This window comes from Morus notabilis, unplaced genomic scaffold (genome assembly GCF_000414095.1).
Source record: "Morus notabilis unplaced genomic scaffold, ASM41409v2 Scaffold577, whole genome shotgun sequence".
In the NCBI taxonomy this organism is placed as follows: domain Eukaryota; kingdom Viridiplantae; phylum Streptophyta; class Magnoliopsida; order Rosales; family Moraceae; genus Morus; species Morus notabilis.
Genome location: NW_010357321.1, coordinates 297760 through 309944, shown reverse-complemented (window position 1 = coordinate 309944; position 12185 = coordinate 297760). Strand labels below are relative to the sequence as shown.

Genomic DNA, 12185 nt, shown 5'->3' with positions numbered 1-12185 from the left:
AAAAAAAAAAAAAAAAAAAAAAAAAAAAAAAAAAAAAAGGAATAATATTCTTGACCTATATTTTACGTTGGAGTAAATCACATTAGGAAAAAACTTATAGATAAGGATGAATATCTTAGTAACACGGCATTGCTTAGATGTTTGGGCCCCACAGAACCCATTGCCTTAACCACCCCCAACTGCATTCCAGCTAAAAGATTAGGTGGTCCATTCAAGGATTTATTTTTCGCATTTAAGATTTCAATTAATGAATGTCCTGCTCCTATTTCAAAAAAGAAATAAAGCCCTCAAAAGAAAAAGAGAGAGAGAGAGAGACAAAGAAAAAGCATATAAAAGAGATTTAGGCACATTTTCTCAGCCTATTCCAGACAAAAAATAAGGTTTAAGATGTTTTCGGCGATTTATTACTATAACTACACTCCATCAACATAATTAAAAAGGTTTGAAAATAAGGCATTTGATAGGTAATCTGAATTCCGAAACAAATTAAGAAACTTAGAAAGAGACATAAACATCAAACTTGTTAGTTTTGGTGAACGAATAAGATAGGTTGATTTAACCCGAAACCAAAATCAAGTTTGAATGTTATATTTTTTATTGGAAAATTTCAAGGCTATATAGTCTTTTGTGTGTCACAATTGTACTCTTCATCCTTGATGAATGTGAGTGATGATTGTAAACACGGTGGCATTGAGGGCCCAACTTCATCAAATATAACTAGTGTGATCACCTGTAAAATTTCTTTCCATTTATTAACGTTACTTTCCTCTTCAACTTGTTGTCAGTTATTTTATTTTCATTCATTTTGCAAATCATAATTTTTTTTCTGGTTATTTACTTTTTGTGTCCTCTATTTTGTTTTTATTTTAAATATGTAACATGTAATATATTCAAGTAGTAGTTGTTATTGTTAATAGTAGTATTTTGTGGTTAGGTTTGTAAAAAGACCTACTAGTTAGAAAACAATTCTAAAAATTAAATATTTGTAACGCCTCCTTTACGGACCGTTACGGTTAATCGTAAAACTTTTCAATCAAGAATCGTTTGAAAGAGAATATACAAAGGAAAGGAATAATTAAATAATATAAAAACATATTTGAAAATCAAAATTTTTTTTTTATTACTTCTGCTGCCGGTTAACCAGAACCATAACTATCTACTAGATTAAAGAAACATAGAATTATAACATATAACGTGATAAAAATATAACGTTGATAAATATATACCAACAGACAAGTTTTTTTCTTTCTTTTCTTTTATTCCTTCTAATCATATCATCAGCTAATCATTATTATTTTTCTCTGGTTATTTACCTTTTTGTGTCCTGTATTTTGTTTTTATTTTAAATATGTAACATAAAATATATTCAAGTAGTAGTATTACTGTTAATAGTAGTATTTTGGAGTTAGGTTTGTAAAATACTAGTAAAAAACAGTTCTAAAAATTATCACACCATAACTATCTATTAGATTAAAGAAACATAAAATTATTACATAACGTGATAAAAAATATAGATAACGTTGATAAATATATAGGAAATGTCTTCCGTCCGGTAGGCACTATTTGTCTGATTGATCCGACAGAAGACATTATATCAAATTTGTGTTGAATTGTACAACTACCGTATGTAAATATACAAGATATATGATGAATTGTATAACTTGTTGTACAACTTATACTTTACATGTAAATATACAAGATTTATGTAAATGTACAACTTTCATATGCTAAATTGTACAAGGCATATGCTGAATTGTACAACGTGTAAATATACAAGACTTATACTTAATTGTATACATCTTTATATGAAAAATATACACAATTTATGTTGAATTATACCATTGTTTCAATCCGGTAAATAGTAAGTGCCGTTTAAAGCACTTGTCTAAATATATATACCAACAGACAAGTTTTTTCTTTCTTTTCTTTTATTGCTTCTCATCATATCATACATCTAACCATTTTTTATGCAACGACATGCAGGAGGGCTACATGGTGCCCCCAAGCAAATCCGCCCGCCCCTTCCCCATGGACCGCCTGAAATCACGCATAATCTTCCACGACGGCCGCCTTGTGCAGCGGCCGGACCCACTCAACGCCATCCTCACCTACCTCTGGCTCCCCTTTGGCTTCATCCTCTGCATCCTCCGCGTCTACATCAACCTCCCCCTCCCCGAACGCATTGTTCCTTACACCTACGCCATGCTCGGCATCAAGCTCGTCATCCGCGGCCACCGCCCCCCGCCCCCCTCCCCCGGCACTCCCGGCAACCTCTACGTCTGCAACCACCGCAGCGCTCTCGACCCCATCGTCACCGCCATCGCCCTCGGCCGCAAGGTCTCCACCGTCACCTACAGCGTCAGCCGCCTCTCCCGCTTTCTCTCCCCCATCCCCGCCATCGCCCTCACCCGCGACCGCGACGCTGACGCCCTCCGCATTGCTGAGCTCCTCCAGAAGGGCGACCTCGTCGTCTGCCCCGAGGGCACAACGTGCCGCGAGCCCTACTTGCTCCGCTTCAGTGCTTTGTTCGCGGAGATGAGCGACAGGATCGTCCCCGTGGCTGTCAACTGTAGGCAAAGCATGTTCTACGGCACCACCGTTAGAGGTGTCAAGTTTTGGGACCCTTACTTCTTCTTCATGAACCCGAGGCCGGTCTACGAGGTGACTTTCCTCGATCGGTTACCGGAGGAGATGTCGTGCAAGGCCGGAGGGAAATCGGCGATCGAGGTGGCCAATCATGTGCAGAAGGTGTTGGGGGATACGCTTGGGTTCGAGTGCACTAGTTTGACTCGAAAGGATAAGTATTTGTTGCTTGGAGGGAATGACGGCAAGGTGGAGTCTATGTATAAGAAGTAGTAATAATGATAATTTTTGTGATGTGGGAGTAGTAATTTTGTCTTTGTGGGGTGTCTAGTGAGGGGTATTTGTGAAATCAGATGTATGATTGGTATTGTTTGATCTCTTTTTGGGATTTTATGTATGAAGGGAAATAGAAGCAATAATTAAGAAACTATTTATGATTTTTCACTTCTTGTGTAGTTGGCATGAAAATTTTTCCCCATTAATTCAGATTCCTGATTCACTTCGGCTTGTATGATGGCCTTAATTTTTTCTTTTCTGTGTTGTTACCATTGTAAATCTGTAATTATTATTATAGTATCTTCCAAAAAAAAAAAAAAGATAAATGCACCATATGCATAATTTAGTGATGCTAGTGAGATTATAAAATAATACCATTTTTTACTTCTAAACGCGTATATGTTTACTTTTCTTACCTTTAATAGAGTTCTCTCTCCCTTTCTCTCGGACTAAATTTCTCGCCAAGCCGCCAGATATCGCAAACTGCCACCATCTAGAGATCGCTCAAAGCATATGGAGCTGCATTTAGATTGCGAACCCCCACCTACAGAATCTCGATCGATGGCCACCGCGTACGATTTTCATGATGGTGGATGGACGATGGCGACTTCAGGTGCGATGGCTACTGCAGCCGTTGGAGGTGTCTTACCTAGGGTACTTTATAGGGTTACACAAAAATTATGCTTGGATTGACTTATACCATGAGTATAAAACTTTTATAAAAATTACCACAGCCATGTCGCAGAAGAGTAGGGGGACTTGGATTTCTTCAAGTCCGTCTTCACCGACGAATCCTTGGAGCCCTCCGACTCCGACGAACCCCAAAACTACTACGCTCCCGCCTACTGCAAGGATCTTAACGAGTTTGGCTCCTCCGTTTGCAGTCCTCCCCTCGCCACTGACTCCGACGAACCCCAAAACTACTACGCTCCCGCCTACTGCAAGGATCTCAACGAGTTTGGCTCCTCCGTTTGCAGTCCTCCCCTCGCCACCGACGGCAGCTGCACGAAGACGACGCCCACTCGCATCTCTTTCGCTTGGAGTCCTCCCCTCGCCTCCGACGGTGGCTGCACGAAGACGGCGCCCACTTGCGTCTCCTCCGTTTGTGTAATGTTATTAGCAAATCAAAATGGAGAAAAGGGAAGAGAAGAGAATAGAGGAAAGAAGAGTGAAGGAAAGAAAAATAACCCAGAGAAAGTGAAAATGGAGAAAAGAAAACGAGTTGAGTTCGTTTTCAAAAATGCTCAGATTTTGGTAGAAAGACAAAAACGTTTTCGTTTTTAATTTTTGTACGTTGCTGCCTCCAAACACGATCCTTACACCGTTTTCATTTTTTTCTCCTCAAAAAATGTGAAAAACGTTTTTGAAAACGGAAACAAACACGCACGTGACACTTGCCGGTCCACTGTCGTCCGTTATCGAACAACAACCAGCAGGATACCAAATTGGATACCAACTGGTTACCATTGGTAACTATCGTCGTCGTGCGTTGCGAAGATTGCAGGCTTCGTGTCAAAGTCTGACGTCGATCGTCTCTGTCAGTAACCTCAGGACAATGCCGGCGAATCCAGAGTTATGTTCCATAGAGTGAGAGAGAGAGGAAGAGAGAAAGTGTAAGAAATAATTTTGGAGATTAAATGAAAATAATTTTGGTATTTTCTAGTAAAATAAATTCCATTTGACTATTACGTACTATGCTATTCACTAACTCCCTTCAAATATTATGCTATTTATTTCAAACCACATTTAAAAATTTTCAAATATTATGCGGGTGGTTATTCTTTGTCGGACTTTTAACAAGTTTCCTTTCCCCTTGTATGCTTTGCCTTCTTAGCCATCTGCACAACCAAATTTAGATATTTATAAATCTCAATTCCTACAATCAGCAGAACCTGGCACCATTCTTTTCATGATAACTGAATGAAAAAGAAAATAAACTACAACAATTAAATAAATAAATTCTAGAGTCTCATGATAAATGTGTCTCATTTACGCTCATTTTCTTAACGGAATTTTAATTAATAATTAACAAATGACATAAATAGTCGCAAATGACTACAACTTACAAGGGAATTCAACCGCGGACATCGATTGGATCCATTAGTGAATAGAGTTGTCAAATGGGCTGGGCCGGATTCGGCACGGCTCGGTACGGTACTGTTATAGGCCGTGCCGGCCCAGCACGTTTGATGGGCTAGGGCTGGGCCGTGGCTTCTCAGCCCGCGGCCCAAGCCTGGCCCTAGCCCGTGAAGGCCCGCGGCCCAGCCCAAGCCTAGTTCAGCCCAAGCCCGGATTCGGCCCGGCCCAGGCCCGCGAAACGGCATGCGAAAAAGCCCTCCAGCCCGTTAGAATTGTGACCGTTGGGCCCTTCGCGGGCCAAACGGTCACATTCCGAAAAAGTCCCCAAAATTCCCTATAAATACCCATTAATCCCACACAATAATTCACTCTTAACTTCTCATCTCAGTCTCATTCTATCTCTCATCTTGTCTCTTTGATTTTGATTCTAAGATTTTCTCTTGCGATCACTCATTTTCTTACTCTTTCATTTATAAAATTTAAGTTCAATCAATTTCTAGAAAATGACCGCATCAAACTTCCCTAATTTTACTGCTCTCCCTGAGCTTGGTGATGAGCCATTTTTCGAGGATGAAATAATGCCTCCTAACCCCAACCCCCACTGAACTAGAAAATGCTCCGGTTGATAATGCTTCAGTGCACAATGAGAAAGTTGGAGAACGCAGTAGGGGAAAAATACCGCGACTTCTCTTGCATATCAACATTTCACAGAGGAGCACCGACCAAATCTAAAAACAGGTGAAATAGAAATTCGTGTGGTATGTAAGTATTGTAAAAAGCACTTTTCTAATAAAAATGGTGGGGGTACTGGTCATCTGAATAGACATTGGAAAGCCAAGGTGGGAGGGTGGACTCCCGCCAACAAACACTATCACTCACATCACAAGGGTTGTAAAATTTTATATACGATGCACAACGTGCTCATGAGGCACTAGCTAAATTTCTAGCTAGTGCCGAATTACCTCTTTCTTTTGCAGATGATGCGTCATTCGAAGAATTCATACAGACAGCCTTTTGCCCGCAATTTAAACAGGTAAGTAGAAATACAACTCATTCTAATTACATGAAAGTGTTTAATGCAATGAGACAATCTCTAGTTTATAGTTTTAAGTCTTTTAATGCTACTGTATCTTGTAGGGGTGCAATAAAACTGGATATTTATGCGTCATGACGCATTATGTTGATGATGAATGGGTTTTACAAAAGAGAAAAATAGGTTTTCGTTTATGTCCATATCCTCATAACGCAAATGCTATTTTTGGAACAATAATGGAAATTTTTGGGTTTTATGGGATAGAAGATAAAGTTTTAACTATTACTTTTGATAATGCGTCAGCTAATACGGTTGCAATTAACATGTTTAAACGTAGTTTGAAACCAACATTTGGGGGGAAAATTTTTCATCAACGGTGTGCATGTCACATAATCAATTTAGTAGTTCAAGCATGCATTGAACATATTTAAGCTAATATACAAATATTAGAGAATCTTTATCCTTCATGTCTAGTTGTCGAGCTCGGCTCCAAGAATTCAAATAACATTGCAGGAACAGTTAGATGCACTCAAGAAGGTTCCCAACTGATGTGAGACATAGGTGGAATTACACCTATTTAATGTTGAGGGCTTCACTCCCGTATCAACAGCTCATCACAACGTATATAAACAGTAAGAATGATCAACTATTAATTTTAGATACAGATTGGTGAGTATTTTTTTAAAATTTTTTGAAGTTTTCTACAATGCAACTAAATTACTTTCCGGAGTTTATTATCCAACTGCACATTTAGTTTTACATCAACTATTTAATATTTCAGAAACATTTTCTTATTATAGGGATACTGAACTTTTTGGAAACGTAGTTAAGCTAATGGAAACTAAATTTAAAAGTTATTGGCCAGGTTGTCCTATGTTATATGCATTAGAAACCATTTTAGATCCTAGGTGCGGAGTAGATGGGACTGAATTTTTGATGACTGCTACAACAGAAAATTTAGGTATTGATATGCTATTAACTATTACCGACGCTCGAAAAATGTTAGAAAAATTATTTAGTTTGTATGAAGCAAAATATAGCACAGGTAAAAAAGAACAGGAAACTTCGACGTTAACTAGCAGTTCAGGGCCTAAAGGCTCGTCGTGGAGTTTCTTGAAGAAGAAAGAGAAAACGGCAGGATCGTTATCAACACAAGCGTCTACCGAACTGGTAAAATATTTTGAAGTAAATTTTGTAATCGATGATGACAAACTGAATATCTTACAGTCGTGGAAGAGCAAGACCAATCATTTTCCAACACTGTCCATAATAACTCATGACATTCTGACAACTCCAATGTCAACAGTAGTATCAGAGCAATCATTTAGTGCAAGAAACCATATTCTGGATGAGAAGATAAGCAGAATGCATCTAGATATCTTGGAATGGCTAATGTGCGTTAAAAACTGGGAAGATACCAGAACACGAATAACAATAATATACAGATGATTCAATGCAACATTATTTTTCTAACTTAGAAATAACAGAATATTCTGGAAGCACTTATGTTTTGTAATTTACTTATCCTATAATACTGCACTCTTTTTTCCTTTGCTAAGGTTTTGTTCCGATCTCCCCACAGGTTTTGACAAGGTTTTTAATGAGGCAGTCATTTATGTATATTTATTCGTATTATCCCAATTCAATAAAATCACATCTTTTGGAGGCATATGATATATTTTCATTTTTTTTAATTAAATTTTGCAAAATAAGTTACAAGGGCCAGGGCCGACTTGTGAAGGGCCTGGGGTCGAACGTGCCATGCCGGCCCAACACGACACGTTTGACAACTCAACTAGTGAAGACGGATGAAGCACAAAAGTGAAGACAAGTGTTGAGGCCAAATGGGGAAAGACCAACTTAGCACAAACAAAATTGAGCACGACCAAAGCTCGTTAACAAGAACCACTACAATCAGATAAAATCAGTCGATCGTGACCAAACCCCTAATACTGGAGACACAAGCAACACGACCTAGAAACAAATCTAAGTGTAAACAAACACAAACACCGTAGATAACAAACTCAAACGGGTGGGACACATAAACAAAATCGGAAGTGGGGAAACCACCTCTGTTATTACAATACATAAACTTGGCAAAAACAACGTCTTTCTTTCAGCCATACAGGAATAAATACCGACAACAAGTTAACAACCATTGTACGTGTTAGCAATTATGCCCTTAGGAATAAATGTAATGATGTTTTCTGAGACATTTTGACTATTAATAAAGATTTATTTATTTCATATATCTATGTATTGTCCTCCTTATGTTCATATTAGTTGAATATATGATAAGCAAACTAAAAGTCTGAGACTGTCATTCTAAATCTTTAGGTCATGCATGTAATGTGAAGAACATGCGGAAGACATGAATCTAAAGATGATAGTCTAAATCAGATGATCTATAATCGAGGGAATAAAGTTGGGCGCTTTATTCATGTTAAGATTGCTATGTTATCTACTTCCTAACGGAGACGGCTTGTCTTGGTCGTCGGATGTGGGACTCCATGGGTAGAGACATTGATATAGTTTCTAATGGTGAAATCTATATTGGATCGGACCAAAGTTGAATTATTTTAATTAATAATTCTGTTTGAATAAAATAATTCACTTTTGACGAATTACATGTTGTCATCTTAATCCTGAGATGGATAATGAACCCGTATGCTTAACTTGTATCCTTTGATGTACTAAAGGGAGACATCCTAACATTATGTAAAGGTACGCTTACCGGTACATTAAAGGTATGACTCGTGTATGCGTAGATTCGTTATTCATAGATAGTGAAATTCATAGCTCCTATAAAGAGTTAATGATATCCTCTTATGCATTATCAGTGGATTGGAAAATACGAGCGCTCGGCCATTAAACTACTTTGTGTTATTTAATGGTTTACTATTTGTAATGGTACGAATAGTGGTTTTCTGATGGTGTGATAATGGAACATAAGATAAATGTAATCGGGAAGGTAAAATGGAACTTGACCTTAAGTCGATTATGGATATCCTATGGGGATGATACACTAATATATTGAGTCATGGACGAAAGCTACTAAGAGCTTTGTAAATACGCTATATAAATCGAGAGTGCAGCTCTAGGCTTTTAGTGGAGTAGCGCTAGAGTTTTATAATCATGAGACGGACTTGTTGGTTTACAAGTAGCATTGTGATTATAAGAGCTTGATTTATTTATGTCCATCGGGTCCCTTTGCTAGCTCACATAATTTCCTGTAACGATACGGTGTATTTTCTACATATTGGTAACTTGTGTTAATTCCGTAGAAGGGGTTCAAAGTTAATAGGAGATTGGTTAATTAATTCATGAGTGATTTATCTGGTGAATTAATTGTTAAATTAATTCTAGATAAATTGGTTGAATTATTGTTTTAAGAGTTGTTTAATATGAGAAGACTATTATATGACTGTTTTGATCATACATTTTCTCTATTGGGTTGCTTTAATCAAAATTGAGGCTCTGTGTAAGTTTCACGTGTTGAAGAACTAGGAAAACAACTATTGTCAGTGCAGATAGGTCGACCGGTTAGTGAAGACAGGTTGACCGGTCAGGTCGACTGGTTGTAATGCGTAGCGCGTGCTGACGTGGTGAAACTGACTCTGGATGCGATAAAAACTTTAGAAAACCTAATTGTTACGGAAGTATGACTTCCTAAACACTATAAATAGCCCAGTAAGTCACATTATTCATTAGATCACTTGAGAGACTTTTTGGAGGCTATTGACAAAAGATTCCTGAGAGAAAAAATTGTTTAATTATCAAGAATGATTTTTCCTTTGGCTTTCTTGTGGTTGGAAGGAGTTTAAGAATACCAAAGGGAGATTGAACGACATGTGCCCACCCGCACTCCGATCATGGAAATGAGAATAGCAAAGAAGACCGGTTGGTTGAGGCTCTTTCGGTTGTTGTTTGGAACGCTTTGATTAGTCAGATGTGCAGTTTTCTTAAATCTCAAAAGGTATGATTTAGATCTTTAGTATTTATGTTATATAGTATCATGAACATGTTCTTGGTTGGCTTTGACGTTGATTACATTTTTAAAATTCCGCTGCGCACTCGATGCCCTTTTTTTCAACAGTACGGAAGTCAAAGAAACCAGATCTGAGTAGAGCCGTCGTAATATAAGTGTAACTGCCACTAATAAGGCTGAATGCAAAAACAAGCAAAACGATGCTCTTATGCCATATATCCACTAGCAACCTCCCGCTCCTCACTAGATCTATGCCTCCATTGCCAATAGATCGCGCCCATCAACCACCGACCCACACTTGCACGACCTCGGCCACCATTTCAAGAGCCAAGATTCTGGCGACCAATCAATGACAGTGCAAGACTTTTAAAAAGAGATTCCAAACTCAAAACTCTAGCCACCTCACGACAGAGATATTACAGAAGTAAGTTTTATGTTTCATCTTAATTCTTATTTACGCTAATTTGAATTGACTAAAATAAGGGAAAAAGTTAAATAAAAAAATTTCCTTTGTGTGAAATGATTATATTGGAAGTTTCAATGATTATCTTTCATTTTCCAGCCAGCAATACAACACTGACAAGTACTACAATGATCGATTTTAAATACGCAACTGCATCAAAACAATCAATAATCTTTCAAAAATCAAATCCTTTTCAATCTTTTAACCAAATAAATGTCTATCCCATTTGTGAAAATTTTTTAAAATTTAGAGATAAATTATCAACTACAAAAGTGTTTACAAAAAAAAGGGAGAAACTTAAAAGATTGTCAAAAAGCGGCCATGCGCTTCTCAATCAAATATAGTGGTAGCTATAGAGCCTAGGGGTGGCAATTCGTGTTGGCGGGTCGTATTCGTGTCGTGTTGACCCCCTCAGTTGACATGAACACGACCCGTTTATTAATCGTGTCGAAATACAAAACCCAAACACAACCTGTATATTGGCGGGCTGACACGACACGACATGAATAACCCGTTTATTAAACAGGTCATAAACATGTCGTGTCAACCCGTTGATTACCTATCAACCCGTTTATAAAATGGGTCGTGTTAATCTATTTCTGACTCTATTTTTGAACGTGTTTATAAAATAGGTGATAAATGAGTCGTATTAATCTATTTCTAAACCTATTTTTAGACATGTTTATAAAATGAGTAATAAACGGGTTGTATATTCGTGTTATCCAAATATGACACGTTTAATAAACGGGTTATGGCGGGTCAAATGCGGGTTGGCGGGTCAACCTAAAAATGACGCGTTATTTAATCGTGTTTCACGAGTTCGACTTAATTTTGACTCGGACCTATTTATGATAAACCCAAACCTGTTAATTTTGTGCGGGTTTCGAGTCGTATCGTCGTGTCACTATCCGGATTATCAGCCCTAGAGCCCACCCCTGCAATCGTCCTCACGGAAATGGCCTCACATCTATTTGTACACCCCTTCGGCATTTTCTTGCCAAGATCTGAATTGGGTTTTAGGTGGAAAGCGTTCACTAAAATCCTAATCCCAAGCTATTAATGACCTACTTAACCGGTCATTAGAAGTGTACATAAAACAATATTCCAGTCACATACCCTTCATTTATTACTGATCTTCAGTTTATATCTCAACGGCTTAGAATTAAAAAGTGACCGTTTCTCCTTTTGTCACACGAGGGGCTAAAGAAGATATATATATATATATATATATATATATAATACACCGAAAATTGAATTGTATCTTATAAAATGACAGGTTCTATAGTTTAATTTACCATTCATATTAACATTGTATAATGATTGTAGAAAATATTATGTTAATGTGTTATTATAGCTACCATAGAGTCAATTAAGTCTTATTCATTTTATAAATTTAAGTTTTTAATTACAGTTTTGTTATAATTAAAATTTTTTATAAAAAATTATATTTAATTTTTTTACTATAATAAAAATTTTTTATATAAATTATATCTGAATTTAAATTTGTAAACTAAAAGACACATAAAAGTGAGTCAAACCTTGAAACAGAGCGGTAACGCACACAAGAAGAAAGCTCACTTGCCCAGAAAGAAAATGAACACAACATCCACTTGCCACGTTTAAGGATATTCCACGTCGTTTTAAAAACATGCGGTCACAAAATTATAAAAGAAAAAAAAGGAATTAGATAAATGGATATAATTATTTAAATCATTAAAAAAAAAAAAGGCATCGCACTTCTTTTTTAACGCTTTCCCGGTCGT

General features: G+C 37.3%; 1 protein-coding gene across 1 annotated transcript; it reads left to right on the top strand.

The window, feature by feature from the left end:
* The first annotated feature begins 1838 nt into the window (after nucleotides 1-1838).
* LOC21395623 (glycerol-3-phosphate 2-O-acyltransferase 4) lies at nucleotides 1839-3092 on the top strand. The gene has a single exon (XM_010089651.2). The coding sequence runs from the start codon at nucleotides 1978-1980 to the stop codon at nucleotides 2854-2856; it is 879 nt and encodes a 292-aa protein (XP_010087953.1). The 5' UTR covers nucleotides 1839-1977; the 3' UTR covers nucleotides 2857-3092.
* The last annotated feature ends 9093 nt before the right edge of the window (nucleotides 3093-12185 follow it).